The sequence below is a fragment of the Brachyistius frenatus genome, unplaced genomic scaffold, assembly GCF_029030835.1.
Source record: "Brachyistius frenatus isolate BFR_SWC_R1_liver_20210118 unplaced genomic scaffold, ASM2903083v1 Contig_95, whole genome shotgun sequence".
In the NCBI taxonomy this organism is placed as follows: Eukaryota; Metazoa; Chordata; class Actinopteri; family Embiotocidae; genus Brachyistius; species Brachyistius frenatus.
This window is the reverse complement of record NW_027210694.1, coordinates 70,792-89,359: the sequence shown is the minus strand read 5'-3', so window position 1 is coordinate 89,359 and position 18,568 is coordinate 70,792. Positions and strand designations below refer to the sequence as shown.

Sequence of the window (18,568 nt, the reverse complement as noted above, 5' to 3'; positions counted from 1 at the left end):
ATTACAGTTTAAACACGAGCAGTTTGATGATTTTATTCTGACTGACGACAACATAGCCTGAACAATAATCTATACAAGAGGCAAGTTTAAGTAAAGGAAATAAAACTGGATGTTTTGACAATGCTTATAAATTCCTGTAATTATACTTCTTTTAATTGGCACAGTAAAAACATTCTTTTTGACAGGTTATTTTTTTTTATTTATTCTTACATTTAGTGTATTTCCTTGACCAATCACAACCTCCTCCTTGAACCTTAAAAGGTTTTTTTGCACTAACACTCTGCCACCACCAGAAGGCGCCATATATTAAAAGCTGCATCATGCTGAAGAGAAGATTGGAGTTTGTGGACTCATTAAATAATGCTGCCGGTTATAAACATGTTTCGGGGAAGTTTTTAACATTAAAACCCAATAATTGATGCACCCTCAACCCCGTATGTCTATATAAATTCACTTATTCATTATTTCCACTTCTCATTTAAGCCACTCTAGAGAAGCACTTTAACATGCACATTTAAACTACTATGTAATAGACTGTTACAGAATATCACAAAGCACCTTTTAAAGTTTTTAGGTTGTATTTTAGTCTTAACTTCTGATTTAAGGTCACCACCTCGAACAAACTAAATCGGAGTAAAACAACTAGAATTTAAAGGTCCCCACAGGACCCCCTTTAAAGCCCTAATCAGGGACTACAAAAACTACAATTTACATTCACCATATGACCCACCCCCCCTTTTTAAAACCCTAACCTGGCAAAGCAATATTTCTTCCAAATAATCTGGAGTCTGCAGTCATTATTAGACCTCTTTACAACCTAACCGGGACCAAGGACTTGTGACGACGTCACCACGGAGAAGACCTCATCCTAACACCTCAGAGTGGACACACAAGTTAGGAGAGTTTGACTGGCATCAAGACGGCCTCACTATACCGAAATGCTGGACGAGATGAGAGTCATTGCGATTAAAACAAACCTAACCCCTTAACCTAACATTTACTACTGACCTCTAGTGGCCGTGTGACAGCAGTCGCTTCAGAAAATGACGCTAAATGAGGAAAAGTGAGGTTCAGTAATTGTGATGAGAGCGGACAGGAAGTCAAGTGACATCATTTGAGGAGCAGGAGGAAGAGGAGGAGGAGGGATCTGACAAATCAGAGACGGTTGATTTCTGATGCGTGTCAGTACAACTCCGCACCACTTCAGCATGATGACATGGTGACCAGATCACCCTAATGTATGTCAAGTTTCTACAGCTGGACAGCAGAGAAAAACTAGAGCGCACGCACACACACACACACACACACACACACACACACACACACACACACACACACACACACACACACACACACACACACACACACACACCAGTCTGGGTTAACCTGAATTATGAAGATGGGAGGAGGCAGAAATAAAAGATGTTCAGAGAAGGTGAAACATTATGGAGATGAAAAGGTGAAAGAGGAGGAGGAGGCTGAAGGAGGAGAAGGAGGAGGAACGAGGAGGCTGGAGGAGGAGGAGGAGGAGGAGGAGGCAGATGCCGGAGGAGGAGGAGGCTGCAGGTGCAGCAGCTGACTAGGTTTCAGGACTGATGATGAAAAGAGCCACCAGAGAGTGAGGAAAGAGGTGATGTCTCACTCTGCTACTGTTCTCAGAGCCCTGAGATGTAGGTTTGTTTGTCGTGATGAAGGTCGAGAGGAGCGTCAGCGATCAACGACACGTTATTAAAGGTTCCAAATCATCAAACATATATTAAACATCTGAACATCTGAAGCCTCACCACACACTGCTGCCTGCTGCAACAAGGGCTTTAGCAATTAGCTGCATTCATATTAGTGTTGTTTCAGAGGTCAGAGGTCAGACACTCATCCTGGTTTCAATTATAATCATCGTGTTTACATAGAACCCAGAAATCGGCTTCTGCATTACAGATAGTATATAGTAATTATGTAGTGAGTATATAGTGAGCATGTAGTGAATACACAGTAAGTATATAGTGAGTACTGTACATTGTGAGTATATAGTGAGTTTAATGGTGAGTGTATAACGAGTATGTAGTGAGAATACAGTGAGTATATAGTGAGTACATGGTGAGTGTATAATGAGTATATAGTGGATATAGTCCACAGGACGTCTCTGATATTTACCTTCAACGTGATGGTCTCAGGCTGCTGGCTATCAGTCTCTTACACACATACATGAAATGATATGAAAGCTTTAACTGGGGTCCACAGGTATTGTTGTTGTTGTTGTTGTTGTTGTTGTTGTTGTTGTTGTTTTCTTGTACACCGGAAGGGGACTTCATCAGTTACATTTGTCGTTCAGCAGGTGTTTATTTCACGTTAAATGAAGCTCTTGTTGTCTCCTGAACACGGATGAAACGGAAACACGCTGCCACGTCTGTCTGTTCGTTCTATTCTCCACAGAGTGAGACATCCTGTTGACGGTGGAGGATCTTTGGAGCGGCCGCAGCTCCGGCAGGTCGGTGTGCAGATTGTTCTGATGCAGCGGAGGACGGAGGACGAGCTGCAGCCACAGGTACCACCGAACCGGTCCACAACCGAACTGCATTACCGCAGCGACCGTGTGTGTGTGTGTGTGTGTGTGTGTGTGTGTGTGTGTGTGTGTGTGTGTGTGTGTGTGTGTGTGTGTGCGCGCGCGCGCGTTTTGTTTTTTGGTATGTGTGCGCGCGCGCGTGTGTGTGCGTTTTCTCTGAGAGATCGGAAAACATCAGCACCGATGTTTGTTTATTATCTACGTGTTAATTTATTGCAACCGTTTCCGGTTTTCACGGTTCTGGTGGCACGTCGGAGCGCTCGTGCTGCATCGCTGAGGGGTTAATTGGTTTTCCTGTCACATAGTGCGGATACAGCGCGAACAGAATGGGAGCAGAACCTCAAATCCTCCCGTGGTCTCCTTCTAGAAGCTTCACCTGTAATCAGCAGCATCGATCAGCTGTATTGATCCCTGTCAGTAGTCCGGTTTGATATGAGCAGGCCAGAAGCAGCCGGTCCAGTGGAGTCTACTGTGTATGATGTATTTCTGATGATGTGTGATCAGTTGTCATGTAAGAACTCATTACCGAGCCTTTAATTCTGACTGTGTGACTCCATCCAGTGTTTCATAAGCTGCTCTGTGAACTGCAGCCTTTGTAGTATCAATAACCTGCATGATAACCGGCGATCAATAACCTACATGATAACTTGTGATTAATAACCTACTTTATAACCCATGATCAATAACCTACGACAACCTGTCATCAATAACCTACATGATGATCTGTGATCAATAACCTACATGATAACCCGTGATCAATAAGTAGTGGAAATCACTGCACAGGCTCAGGAACACTTCTGAAAACCTTCGTCTGTGAACAGTTCATCGCTGCGTCCACAAACGCAGGTTAAAACTCGGGGACATGAAGCCCGAAAGATCCCGAACGTTTACAGAGTGTTTTTAAAACGAGATGCGTTGTTTTTAGTGGGTTTTTTTTGCAATTAAATATCGGTTTATGTGATTTGCAAAATCATTGTATTGTGTTTTTATTTACATTTCACACGGCGTCACTTCTTTTTTGGGTAACGGGGTTGGACATAATGTTGGAACCTCTAGATTAGATGTCCGCATGGAACTCTGGAAAATCGTCAACAGAGAGCCTTGAAATGCTGGACTGTGTGGTTGTGTCCTGAGCAGCCTGTTATCATGATGGAGAAGCCTGTTGCCATGGCGCCACAGTTCAGGTGGTTTTACAGTGAATGTTTTCCCTCGGACGCCGAGTTGGTGTTGATATGAAGGGAACGTAGTGACGAAGTGTTGATATCAAGTGAACGTAGTGAAGATGTGTTGATATGAAGTGAACGTAGTGACGAAGTGTTGATATGAAGTGAACGTAGTGAAGATGTGTTGATATGAAGTGAACGTAGTGACGAAGTGTTGATATCAAGTGAACGTGATGACGAAGTGTTGATATGAAGTGAACGTAGTGACGAAGTGTTGATATGAAGTGAACGTGATGACGACGTGTTGATATGAAGTGAACGTAGTGACGAAGTGTTGATATGAAGTGAACGTAGTGACGAAGTGTTGATATGAAGTGAACGTGATGACGACGTGTTGATATGAAGTGAACGTAGTGAAGACGTGTTGATATGAAGTGAACGTAGTGAAGATGTGTTGATATGAAGTGAACGTGATGACGAAGTGTTGATGTGAAGTGAACGTGGTGAAGATGTGTTGATATGAAGTGAACGTGATGACGAAGTGTTGATGTGAAGTGAACGTAGTGAAGATGTGTTGATATGAAGTGAACGTGATGACGAAGTGTTGATATGAAGTGAACGTGGTGACGAAGTGTTGATATGAAGTGAACGTAGTGAAGATGTGTTGATATGAAGTGAACGTGATGACGAAGTGTTGATGTGAAGTGAACGTAGTGAAGATGTGTTGATATGAAGTGAACGTGATGACGAAGTGTTGATATGAAGTGAACGTGGTGACGAAGTGTTGATATGAAGTGAACGTAGTGAAGATGTGTTGATATGAAGTGAACGTGATGACGAAGTGTTGATGTGAAGTGAACGTGGTGAAGATGTGTTGATATGAAGTGAACGTGATGACGAAGTGTTGATGTGAAGTGAACGTAGTGAAGATGTGTTGATATGAAGTGAACGTGATGACGAAGTGTTGATATGAAGTGAACGTGGTGACGAAGTGTTGATATGAAGTGAACGTAGTGAAGATGTGTTGATATGAAGTGAACGTGATGACGAAGTGTTGATGTGAAGTGAACGTGGTGAAGATGTGTTGATATGAAGTGAACGTGATGACGAAGTGTTGATATCAAGTGAACGTGATGACGAAGTGTTGATATGAAGTGAACGTAGTGAAGACGTGTTGATATGAAGTGAACGTAGTGAAGATGTGTTGATATGAAGTGAACGTAGTGACGAAGTGTTGATATGAAGTGAACGTAGTGACGAAGTGTTGATATCAAGTGAACGTGGTGACGAAGTGTTGATATGAAGTGAACATAGTGAAGATGTGTTGATATGAAGTGAACGTGATGACGAAGTGTTGATATGAAGTGAACGTGGTGACGAAGTATTGATATGAAGTGAACGTAGTGAAGATGTGTTGATATGAAGTGAACGTGATGACGAAGTGTTGATGTGAAGTGAACGTAGTGAAGATGTGTTGATATGAAGTGAACGTGATGACGAAGTGTTGATATGAAGTGAACGTAGTGAAGATGTGTTGATATGAAGTGAACGTGATGACGAAGTGTTGATATCAAGTGAACGTGATGACGACGTGTTGATATCAAGTGAACGTGATGACGAAGTGTTGATATGAAGTGAACGTGATGACGAAGTGTTGATGTGAAGTGAACGTGATGATGAAGTGTTGATGTGAAGTGAACGTGATGACGAAGTGTTGATATGAAGTGAACGTAGTGACGAAGTGTTGATATGAAGTGAACGTGGTGATGACGTGTTGATGTGAAGTGAACGTGATGACGACGTGTTGATGTGAAGTGGCGATCATAGTAATATTTAATAATACCAATAAAAGCTTTTAATTGTTGACTTTCCAACGATATGTTTCCGTTTACGCTCAGTGATTAAAACAGTGTAGAACTTTTGCTGCAGTTTGAATCCTTCCTTGATAACCAGCAGGTGAATCCGTGATGAACTGGAGGATGGACGTAGCGCTGCAGCGCCTCGTGGTTCCCTCAGGTGGCGCTCCGTCCAGGTGAAGAACCTGGATGTGATCAGTGTTTAGTTTATGGACATACATTCAGTCATGTGTTTTCTGTTGTCGCTCTGTGACGGTACCCTTTTTTTGTTTTTTCCTCTGAAAACATACACCTCCTCCTCCTCCTCCTCCTCTACCTCCATCCATCCATCCATCCATCCAGGCAGCCTGTCTGGACCCGACACCTCCTCCTTCCTTCCTCCTCCTTTTTTTTTTTTTTTCTTTCTGTTTTTTTTACGGCAACATAGCGGAGGAGGAAAAAAAAATAAAATAAAAAATAAAACCCTGATATTTCAGCGGTGATTAGAAGCAGAGCGCGGTGCGTTCACACGCTCGTGCAGACGGAGAGAGGGGGGATCATCGGCGCTGCAGCAGCGGATCGCCGGGCTGTCAGACGCAGAGGAATGATAATTAGAAAGAGATTGACTCGGCAGTGAGAAGAAAAAGAGGGAGAAGGAGGAAGAGGAGGAGGAGGAGGAGGAGGAGGAGGAGGAGGAGGAGGAGTGTAGGCCTGCAGCAGCAGCAGTGGAGTGAGCAGAGGAATACATGAAGAAAGAGAGAGAGGGAGGAAGGAGGACTGAATTTATCAACATCTGATCGAGAAGAAGGAGAGCGCGCAGCAGCAGCAGCTCTGTTTTTCTGAGGAACATGATGGTGACAGCAGCAGCAGCGGAGGAGGAGGAGAGAGAGGGATGAGCCGGGATCAATAATCCTCCGTCCTCCTCCACCTCCTCCTCCTCCACCTCCTCCATCTCCATCCCTCCATCACCTCTGCAGGAGCTGCTGAGACCTGTGAGACTCTGCTGCCTGCTTTTATTCTCGTCGATGTTCTCTGGATGCTGCGTCGTGTCCGTGTGTGTCCGTGTGTGTGTGTGTGTGTGTGTGTGTGTGTGTGTGTGTGTGTGTGTGTGTGTGTGTGTGTGTGTGTGTGTGTGTGTGTGTGTGTGTGTGTGTGTTCGTTCGTTCGTTCGTTCGTGTGTGTGTTCGTGTAAGCGTGTGTGAACAACAGTGAGCGAGTGAGTGAGTTTGTGTGCAAACATGTTTGTGTGTGTGTGAGCGAGTTTGTGAGGGAGTGCGAGGTGCGAGCGTGTGTGTGTGTGTGTGTGTGTGTGTGTGTGTGTATGTGAGAGAGTGAGTGTGAACAATAGTGACGAGTGTGTATAGTAAGCGTGTGTGTGTGTGTGTGAGCGAGCGAGTGTGTGTGAGAGTGAGTGTGAACAATAATGACGTGTGTATAGTAAGTGTGTGTGTGTGTGTGTGTGTGTGTGAGCATGACCGAGTGAGAGCGAGGGTGAACAATAGTGAGCAAGTGAGAGTGTGTGTGTGTGTGTGTGTGTGTGTGTGTGTGCGTGTGTGTGTGCGTGCGTGCGTGCGTGCGTGTGTGTGTGTGTGTGTGTGTGTGTGTGTGTGTGTGTGTGTGTGTGAGAGATATTGACCCACATTTGATAGAAAACCTGAATGTATTTCACTTTTTCACCAGCAGGGCGTGGCCTTCTTAAAACGAGAGACCTGATGAGTTGTTAAGCTCCGCCTCTGCTGGCTGAGCGAGTTGTTAGTGACTGTGAGAGGACGAGTGTTAGGACAGGATGATCAGGTGTTAGAACCAGAACCAGAGAACATGAGTACTGACACTGATCTTCAACGTCTTATCTCTTCTTCTTTTTCATGTGGAGGACAGGAAGCTCCGCCCACAGTGACAGTGAAAGACTGGAAGCTCCGCCCACAGTGACAGTGACGTGAAGCCCAGCCGCCTCCCTGATCCAGGAAGAAGACAAACACCTGACATGACATTTGACCTTTTCACATCCCGTGGCGTCACAGACCGACAGCAGGAGGACGGACTGAGTCCGGCTCGGGACGACCCGGACGAGGCGACCGCGTCCTCCGTATTTGTCAGGAGATGATTTCGGACGGACGTTGCCTTTTCGTTTCTGAGCTCACCTCACTTCTCGTCCCGTCGGAGGTTCTGACCCTGGATTTAAGATTTACGACGAGGCGCTGAAGGACGCTGGTGATCGGGTACCGCCTGTCCAGTCTGTCGGATTTGCAACATGTTGGACACGGTGGGACGGACGGGGACGGAGACGGCGTCCGCGGCCAGGATCTAACGTGGTGATGTGCACGGAGCACCGACTCACACACACACTCGCTGACAAATAGGAAGTCAAACTGTTCTGACGGTAGCGGGGGTGGGAGGGGGGGGGGGGGCGTGGACGAGATCCGTCTGACACATTTTTTTGTGGTTTTTAACGGTCATGGGTCTGAAGACCGACCGGAACACCTGACAGAACCAGGGGGATGGTCACCAACCCAATAAAACTCTGTGATTGGAGCGCACCGGGACCAGGTCCATCTTGATCTTCCAATCAGAGCTCACAGAAGAAAAAAAAGTCTCTCCCCCCCACTTGCCTCTGGTGGGGGGGAGGGAGGGAGGGAGGGGTTTAGCGTCCGTGAACCTTTAGCCTGAGGTTTTTTGTTAGCCTCCGCGCTAACTCTCAGGCCAGTTTAAATCATGGAGGCTAATCCGGGCCCGGGCAGCCCGGAGAGCCCGAACCGAGCCGTGGAGTACCTCCTGGAGCTCAACAACATCATCGAGAGCCAGCAGAAGCTTCTGGAAACGCAGCGGCGCCGAATCGAAGAGCTGGAGGTCCAACTGGACCGGCTCAGCCAAGAGAACAAGGACCTGCGCTTGGACCGCCAACCCGTCGCTCCTCCCCCGCCCGCTCCTCCTCCCTCCCCTCCCCTCCCTCCCCCTCCTCCACCGCCTCCGCCCACTCAGGCCACGCTGGCGTCCATGTCGACCAAGAACCACCATCACTACAACAGCCAGCACCAAGCTCCCCCCAGCCCCCCACCTCCATCCCCCTCCTCCACCACCACCACCAGCACCACCACCACTCCTCCACCCACCACTCCTCCACCCACCACTGCTACAACAGCACCAACAGCACCGCGGCTGCCGTTCTGGTTCCCGCCCAGCCCTCCATCTCCGTCCCCGCCCACATCCCGGCGCCGCTCTGCTCCCCGGCTCCACCTCCGCCGCCTCCGATCCCGCCCCGGGATCAGCCGCGGGCCCACAGCCGGCTGACCCGAGCGCCCTCCACCAGCACCGGCACCAACACCAACTTCGTGGAGAAAGAGAAGGAGCGGTTGGAGCGCCTGCACAGAGCCAACGCCGCCAACAACCACCACGCCCACACCCTCCACCTCCACAAACCGTAAGTCCCAGAGTCCTTTACTACACCCGCAGCCGGAGGTCGCACGAGGGAGGGAGCAGGGGGGCAAACCGGAGTCACCGGCTGGCCCGGTTTGGTGATAAAATGGTGCAAGTTTAAATGTAAATCTTGGTTCCGTTCATTTTGCCGTTTCTACTGTTTTATTGATCATCAACGGGACTCGTCGTCTGGTTTGCTGAAACTCGTGTTGAACAAACAGCTTGATTTCTTTGCTTTCTGTGACACAAACATGCGAGCAGACGTGATGAAGTGACTGTTGAACTGGTTTGTTGTACAGAGGGGACTGTGTCTGATGGGGGTGGGGAGGTGGTTGTGGCGGGGAGGGGGGAAGAGGGTGGGTGTATTGATCCTTCGATCAGCTGATTGACCTCAAGAGTGGACGGCTGGAGACTCCAGGCTGTTACGTAACAGACGTTTCGTGGTGGAAGAGGTTGACGTCCGTGACACACGATAGAGAAAGCTGTTAGCTGTTGTTGTCGCCGTGGTAACTGCTGACCAGGTCGCTCTGCTGCTCCCTCTTTTTCGTCTTGTGCTCTTTTATTGTCATTTTGTTGCTCCGAATACACTTTCACTGAGGACTGTGTTCACTGGCTGCAGTTGGGTTTGTTGCCTGGCAACACTTACCAGAGGAGCGTCCTATCAGGAAGTGTTGAGCACAATGGACGGTCGCGGCGGCGTGGCGCGCGTGCGTGCGTTTGCTCGGGGGCCGAGAGGCGCTGCGGGATGCAGCGTTGCAGCCGGCTGCTTCGTAGCCGCGAACGCTGAAGCAGCCGGCTGCTGAGCAGCGCCGGTCGTGGCCCGTCTCTGTTGCTATGCAACTGAAAAGCCTGTTTGAAGGACAGCGTTCTCGCTAACAGCCGAGGCGGTTTGAACCTGGCTCGGTGTCTTCTCTCCTCTGCAGACGGCCTGCAGAGAGAAACGCAGCGATGACTCACTGATTTCATTCGGCGACTCTCTGACTTCTCGTATGTGCAGCCGGTAAAGTCGAGTTCACGGAGTGACTCACGTCTCCGATCGCGTCCGTCTGACTCACGTTCAGGTGCAGCTGCTGATGTAACAAACATGAGAACGTGAAGCCGACTGGTTATGAAATAACACGCTGCCTCCTCAACTGAGTGAGAGCCAACAAATCCCACGATGCACTGGGGCACATCAGCAGAGCTGCAGAGCGGCCTCCACCGGTTCTGATCCGAAGAGGACATGATGCAGCAAAACACTAATAAACCTCAGCGATGCGTCCTGCAGCACCCGCAGAGGACAAGATGAAGACAGACGACAGGAGGACAGGATGAAGACGGAGGACACGGCAGAGTCGGAGGAGTGGGAGGAGTCAGAGGAGTGGGAGGAGTCAGAGGAGTCAGATCTGTAGGACTCTCAGATGAAAACACTTTGTTCTGTTCTGTGAAAATGTTTCTTCTTTGATGAACCTCACAAAGATCTTTATTATCTCGTAACCACATCTAATTATCTGATCAGTCAGGTAAGGGGGAGGGGCTTGTTCTCAGGTCAGGGGGAGGGGTTAATAATGCTTTCACTTTGAAACTCATCGTGCAGGACAAACAGGCTTCTGATTGGATGAGGACTTTTAGTCTGAGCACATGGATGATGATCGGCGCTACCTGTGCAGGTGTGACATGGAGTCCTCGTATTCGTAGAACAGACGCCACCTGCAGCTCCCTCCAGTAGCTGCATGGAAATCACGCTGCGAGCGCTGCTTACAAACAAACAAACAAATAAACAAAAATAAATAAAACGTGTCTGCTGTCTAGTCTAGTTTTCAAACTAGGAGTTTTGTCTTTTTACACAAAACACTCGTCTGTCTTTGACGACACTTCACCTGCACACCTGAGCCGTGTTTTGGTTTGAGTGTGTGGATGTTGTTTACACCTGTCGTTGGATGTTGTTTACACCTGTCGTTGGATGTTGTTCACACCTGTCGTTGGATGTTGTTCACACCTTTCGTGGATGTTGTTCACACCTGTCGTTGGATGTTGTTCACACCTGTCGTGGATGTTGTTTACACCTGTCGTGGATGTTGCTTACACCTGTTGTTGGATGTTGTTCACACCTGTCGTGGATGTTGCTTACACCTGTTGTTGGATGTTGTTCACACCTGTCGTTGGAGGTTGTTTACACCTGTTGTTGGATGTTGTTCAATGTGTGTGTGAAACATCCACCTTTTAGAAACTGCATCCAGATTTTGAAGTATCGTCGGCAGACATGTGCAGACATTAAGGATTCTCTCCATATTTGGAAAGATCTACCTTTTAATAAATGTTATTCGGAGACCGGGCGGCTGATGGAGAGCCTTTTCTTTAACAGGTTTAGGTTTTCTAACCATGATAATGCCAGAGCGGTAATCATCACCTACTCTCTAAGTAAAAATAAAACATAAGATCTATTTCTGTGCTTTGCATCCCTTGTGCGGTGTGGATGAGACAGCATGTGAAACGCGCCGCTTACAGCACCACCTCCTGCTGGAAACGTGGCGGTGCGGCGTCGGCTGACGGTGGTGCGTTGTGTGAGCTTATTGAGGCCAGCAGTGCCGTACCTCCTGTGTCGCTGGTAGAAAATGTCTGCTGCCGTTCCTCTCTCTGTCTGATGACATCGGCGGTAATCCATCCCCCACTACTGCAAAACCCGAGAGGACAGTCGCACTGCATGCTGGGAGAGAAGCAAGCCAGCTGTCTCGCTCAGCGTGGATGAGAAACATCTTTTCAGCCGTTTAGTACTCAGATCGTCGCCTCCTCGCCAGGAATGAACGAGCGATCGCGGTCGGTCCTCTCTCAGCTCGGCTCCTCCACCTCATTCGATTCCTACATTTCCCAGAATGCTTGTCGGGCATCGATCCAGACTGCACACTGCACACGGCGGGTCGGTGCTTCATCTTCGGGTCCAAGAGGAAGAAATTCCCTCAAGATGTTCCTGAGATATTCAAAGGGTATCAAAGGAAGTCAAAGGAGAGCCTCCCGGCACAACGAGGCATACCGAGATATTCAAAAGAAATTAAAACAGTCGTGAGAGAGAATTGATTGGTCAGTGGGCGGTACTTTATTACTTATTTGATCCGATATCTCCAACATAACCTGCTCCAGACCAGGTTTAAGTTTGCAGCATCAGTTACCATGGTGATCTAGCCAGCTTAACAGGGAGCCGCCTTCGTGATACTGACAACCCTTTAGTCTCAACATACCACCACCACTTCAACCAACTAATCTCACTTCATAGTATACCCCTCTGTTGTGACCTGTTGTGACCTGTTGTGACCTGTTGTCTGTTGTGACCTGTTGTCTGTTGTGACCTGTTGTCTGTTGTGACCTGTTGTCTGTTGTGACCTGTTGTCTGTTGTGACCTGTGACCTTTCTGAGATATCTTGTATCATTTTTATACAAATCGTTAAAGTAATAGTGATCGAGAGAAACGGCTTCAAACTGAGTTTACATTAACACTCCGGCATTTCCCTCAGTCTGAAGAAAATTACTTCAACAGCGCCACCATCTGGCGTGCTATTCAATATTCCCCCTGTGAGACACAGAAGAAACTCTGTTTCTGGGGATTCTGGATCCAAACTTCTCCGTTGGCGTGTTGAGTGTGTGAAATTATTCCAGTGCCGAAGTTGGAAAAGCAGGCTTTTTGAATGGAGCTGCACTGTTCTTAAATATCAAAAGCCTGCCCTGCACCTGCCTGTGTGTGTGTGTGTGTGTGTGTGTGTGTGTGTGTGTGTGTGTGTGTGTGTGTGTGTGTGTGTGTGTGTGTGTGTGTGTGTGTGTGTGTGTGTGTGTGTGTGCGCGCTGCAGGGGAAACTAGGCTAGTTGATATGAATAGAGGGGTGATGAATTAGCTCTCGGAGCCAAGCAGCAGGACAGCATCGTGGGGTCCAACCGTCTGTGGTGTGTGTGTGTGTGTGTGTGTGTGTGTGTGTGTGTGTGTGTGTGTGTGTGTGTGTGTGTGTGTGTGTGTGTGTGTGTGTGTGTGTGTGTGTGTGTGTGTGTGTGTGTGTGTGTGTGTGTGTTTGTGTGTGCGTATCTGCAGTGCAGCTGGATATTGTGATACTGGGTATTTGCTGGTGCAGTGGCTGGGGTGGCTGAAAATGACAGAAAGTCTGTCGTTATTTACAGGTCACCATGTCAGGTAAAAAATGATACGCCTCTTCTTATTTTATTTATATTTTGATAAAAAAAAAAAAAAAAAAAAAAAGAGGGAGGTGTAATAGAAACCTGCTCAAATCGGGTCAACTGGCAACTTTTCTATTACTGATAAATTATAGTTTGTCATGCAGACATCAAAATAGATGGATGGATGGATGGATGGATGGATGGATGGATGGATGGATGGATGGATGGATGGATGGATGGATGGATAGAGTTAGTTAGTTAGTTAGTTACTTTATTAATCCCCAAAGGGAATTTTTTTTTAATTTTTAAAATACAGCTTGTTCACTGTTTCACAGAACTAGTGAGAGAAAATGCAGCTTTCGCTTCTCTGTCCTTGACTCACCTGCAGATATGAGATCAACAACAGGGGGAGCTAGTGGTCCAGTCAGACCTCCAATTCCCTGCAGAAGAAGAGTGTGTGTGTGTGTGTGTGTGTGGGGGGGGGGGTTATGTCAACATAAATGCATTGACAGTGGTTTGACTCTGTACTACGAAGGTTACCGTGGTAACTACGAAGCTAGTTCACTTCCTTCCAGGCTACATTGCCATGGTAACTGGTGTTGCAGAGCTAACCTTTCTCCGGATCAGGTTATGTTTGAGATATCAGATCAAAACGTACAAAAACTCCACCCACTGACCAATCAGTTCTCAGTGAAAAAAATGTCTTCACCGATCACGTGGCACTCGGTGTGAGACAGTGAGACAGTCCTCAGTGGAGTGAGACGGTCCTCCGTTCTTGTACATGTTGTACTTGTACTTTTTTTTTTTTAACTTCTTGTACTATTTTTACTTGGACTTGTTATATTCATATAACTGGAAGACAATTTACTGCTTTAAATAATGTTTTTATTTCTTATTTGACACCTGCAGCGCAGCTGAAAGAATACAACTAACGAACCTGATGGGGAAAGCCTGCGTTGACGTAACGAGTTGTTAACCAGCTTCGTGTGATCTCATTTGTCAGATTTAGTGAAGCAGTTTAACAGAAAGATATCCTGATGTGTTGAACCTGCTCTGTAGTTCAGGACTCAGGTGTTCACTGAGCGTGAAACGCACACATACACACACACACACATACACACCCACACGCAGTCCTGGTTACCGTGACAACATGTTTCTTCATTTGCAACAGTTGCCCATAACAACACTGTGGACATGCTGCAGCTTTACACACACACACACACACACACACACACACACACACACACACACACACACACACACACACACACACACACACACACACACACACACACACACACACACACACACACACACACACACACGTGAACTTTGACCTTTGTCTAGGGAGAGAAAAGTTGTTGATTTTTATTTAATAGGAGAAGTTGTGAAGTTTTATTTGTTTATTTCATATTTTTAGGTCTAAAAAACTAAAATATTTCTGGAGTCTGAGTCTGAACTCAGGTGTCAGTGTTTCCATCATCTGTTCCTCTGATCACTCTGATTGATCCTGGAAACATCAGCAGCTTAGCAGCAGTCAATAGTGATGTATCAGTAGTGATGTCTTATCAGTAGTGATGTCTTAATAGTGATGTATCAGTAGTGATGTATCAATAGTGATGTATCAGTAGTGATGTATCAGTAGTGATGCATTAATAGTGAAGTATCAGTAGTGATGTATCAGTGATGTATCAGTAGTGATTTATTAATCGTGATGTACCAGTAGTGATTTATCAATAGTGAAGTATCAATAGTGATGTATCCATAGTGATTTATCAGTAGTGATGCATTAATAGTGAAGTATCAGTAGTGATGTATCAATAGTGATGTATCAGTAGTGATGTATCAGTAGTGATGCATTAATAGTGAAGTATCAGTAGTGATGTATCAGTGATGTATCAGTAGTGATTTATTAATCATGATGTACCAGTAGTGATTTATCAATAGTGAAGTATCAATAGTGATGTATCCATAGTGATTTATCAGTAGTGATGCATTAATAGTGAAGTATCAGTAGTGATGTATCAGCAGTGATTTATCAATAGTGATGTATCAGTAGTGATGCATTAATAGTGAGGTATCAGTAGTGATGTATCAGCAGTGATTTATCAATAGTGATGTATCAGTAGTGATGTATCAGCAGTGATTTATCAATAGTGATGTATCAGTCGTGATTTATCAATAGTGATGTATCAGCAGTGATTTATCAGTAGTGAAGTATCAATAGTGATGTATCAGCAGTGATTTATCAATAGTGATGTACCAGTAGTGATGTATCAGCAGTGATTTATCAATAGTGATGTACCAGTAGTGATTTATTAATCGTGATGTATCAGTAGTGATTTATTAATCGTGATGTACCAGTAGTGATTTATCAATAGTGAAGTATCAATAGTGATGTATCAGTTGTGATGTATCAGCAGTGATGTATCAGCAGTGATTTATCAGTAGTGATGCATTAATAGTGAAGTATCAGTAGTGATGTATCAGCAGTGATTTATCAATAGTGATGTATCAGTAGTGATTTATTAATCGTGATGTATCAGCAGTGATTTATTAATAGTGATGTATCAGTAGTGATTTATTAATCGTGATGTATCAGTAGTGATTTATTAATCGTGATGTATCAGTAGTGATTTTACAAACACCACGTTTTGCAATATCTGAGGACAGAGTTCAAGTGGAACACAGAGAAACATGTTTCAATCTAATGTGTTTGTGTGTGTGTGTTTGTGTGTGTGTGTGTCTGTTTGTGTGTGTGTGTGTGTCTGTTTGTGTGTGTGTGTCTGTTTGTGTGTGTTTGTGTGACCCAGCAACAGTCCTGCGTTACATGAACTAATGAGATTGAAATGAGATTATAATCAGATCAGAGGCCTGTAAACTGACAGTGTCGCGCTGGCAGGGTGACCTGAGGACAGGCAGGAGGCATGATGGGTAAAGAAGGTGCAAGTCCTCTCATCCGCTTGTCCAGACACGTAATACCGGTTGTTACCTTCGGAGGCGACAGTGAGTCAGAGTGGCCTCCGGTCTGTTCCCACAGACTGTATTTAAAAGGACTATGTGCTGAGGCCCGGTGGTTCTGGTTGTGGTTGCGGACGGGTCTTCGGGACTCTGGCTGGATGTTTGGACCTGCTGTTGTGCTGCAGAACGACTTCAGTACTTTTGTTTTGTGTGTATCAGTTGTATAACAGCCTGTAAAGAAACAACAGTGAACACAGAATTTGTTCAAAGTAACGGAAACACAACTCGTATGTCGACGACTCACCTTCGTTCCTTCACGATGCCTTCACTGCCTCTTATAGTGTCACGCATACATATTACTTCCACGCTGATCCAATCCGGCTCAGTCGTATTCGTGTTTGTCATACTTGCTGAAATGTGTATCGACGACAATTCACCGTGTATTTATTAACAAGTTACGTAACTGTCATCAAACGTAGCGTCGGACCTCCTCACGCACATCGCAAGCCCTTTTACTGGGGTCACCAGGTCACAGGGTCACCAGGTCACAAGGTCACCAGGTCACAAGGTCACCAGGTCACAGGGTCACAAGGTCACCAGGTCACAAGGTCACCAGGTCACCAGGTGCGTGGGCGACTCGTGGACTCGTGGGTTCCACGTCCCGTTAACGGTAGCCGAGCGCGACATCGCGAGGAACGAGTGAACGGCCAACCGGCGCCGCTGGTTAGCGACAGCACCCTCCCCTCTGTCCCTCTGAGCCGACGGCCGACTATCTTTATGTGTGCTTCATCCTCCCTCTCCTGCCTCGCTCTACGTGTACCACTGTGATGCCAGCTGCTGGTGCTAATGCCGAGACTGACTGTGTGCTAACCACGTGCTGGCTCAGCTAAGCTAACACCTGTGATTGTAACGTAAATGTTGTATGGCGGTATGACACAGTTAAGACTTTAGACTAATTGCTACCATTTATACTGCGCGCTAAGGTAACGCTAGTAGCATATGCTAACTGTAGGCTGAGGCTGTCGGCGGTAAGTGCGTGCTAATGCTATGCTGCTATGCTAATAGATTTAAGTGTGCTTTTTGCTTTAACAATACTAGCCTCACCTGTTCGCTAACGCTGCTAATGATACAGTGTGCTAAGCTAATGCTGATGTCGTGATGTAATGCTAACCGTGCTAACTGTTTGTTTTTGTGCCTGTCTGTCTTGTTGTTGTTGTTGTTGTTGTTGTTGTCTATCTTTCCGTTTCTCTCTTGACTTTATTTTTCTCTCTTGTTTCTCCCTCTCTCTCTCTCTACCTCTCTCTCTCTCCCTCTCTCTCTCTCTCCCTCTCTCTCTCTACCTCTCTCTCTCTCTCTCTCTCTCTCTCTCTCTCTCTCTCTCTCTCTCTCTCTCTCTCTCTCTCTCTCTCTCTCTCTCTCTCTCTCTCTCTCTCTCTCTCTCTCTCTCTCTCTCTCTCTCTACCTCTCTCTCCCTCTCTCTCTCTCTCTCTCTCTCTCTCTCTCTCTCTCTCTCTCTCTCTCTCTCTCTCTCTCTCTCTCTCTCTCTCTCTCTCTCTCTCTCTCTCTCTCTCTCTCTCTCTCTCTCTCTCTCTCTCTCTCTCTCTCTCTCTCTCTCTCTCCTCTCCCTCTCTCTCTCTCGCTACCTCTCTCTCTCTCTCTCTACCTCTCTCTCTCTCTCTCCCTCTCTCTCCCTCTCTCTCTCCCTCTCTCTCTCTCTCTACCTCTCTCTCTCTCCCTCTCTCTCTCTCTCTCTCTCTCTCTCTCTCTCTCTCTCTCTCTCTCTCTCTCTCTCTCTCTCTCTCTCTCTCTCTCTCTCTACCTCTCTCTCTCTCTCTCTCTCTACTCTCTCTCTCTCTCTCTCTCTCTCTCTCTCTCTCTCTCTCTCTCTCTCTCTCTCTCTGTCAGGTCTTATACCTCCTCCTCCACCTGTTCTACTACCACCACCCCTTGTCGTTCCTCCAACAACCCTACTAGCATCACCACTCCTTCCTCCACCTCCTCCTCCTCCTCCTCTCTCTACTCCTCCAGCCTACCTCCTAACAGCCACGCCACCTACCATCAGTACTGCTGTCCCGCGCGCCTCCGCCTGCCCAAGCCTCCCTGCGCTCTGCCCCCAGCCAAGCACCACGAGCAGGCAAGGTAAGGGCCAGAGTCCCTCCCACCTCCTCCTCCTCCTCCTCCTCCTCCTCCTCCTCCTCTCCTCTCCCTCCCCCACTACCAGCTCTAACCTCCACCCACCCTGTTGCCCCTGGCGACCCTCACCCCCAAACCACACCGGCAGCAGCATCAGCAGGTCGCGACCTGACGTGTTTGTAGAGCGAAATCCACGCGTCACCTGCGGTTCTGCAGCTTTTAATGTCACTGCACACGTTAACACCTGACAACGAACACGTTAACACCTGACAACAAACACGTTAACACCTGACAACGAACACGTTAACACCTGACAACGAACACGTTAACACCTGACAATGAACACGTTGTGACAGCGAACACGT

General features: G+C 46.9%; 1 protein-coding gene across 1 annotated transcript in view; it reads left to right on the top strand.

Moving 5' to 3' along the window:
* The first annotated feature begins 6,005 nt into the window (after positions 1-6,005).
* The window catches only part of LOC138628071 (IQ motif and SEC7 domain-containing protein 1-like), a 50,220-nt gene continuing 37,657 nt past the window's right edge, over positions 6,006-18,568 (top strand). The window contains 3 exon segments of the mRNA XM_069710859.1: positions 6,006-6,550; positions 7,437-8,598; positions 8,601-8,976. Coding sequence (XP_069566960.1) covers positions 8,271-8,598; positions 8,601-8,976 — 704 coding nt within the window. The 5' untranslated portion in view covers positions 6,006-6,550; positions 7,437-8,270.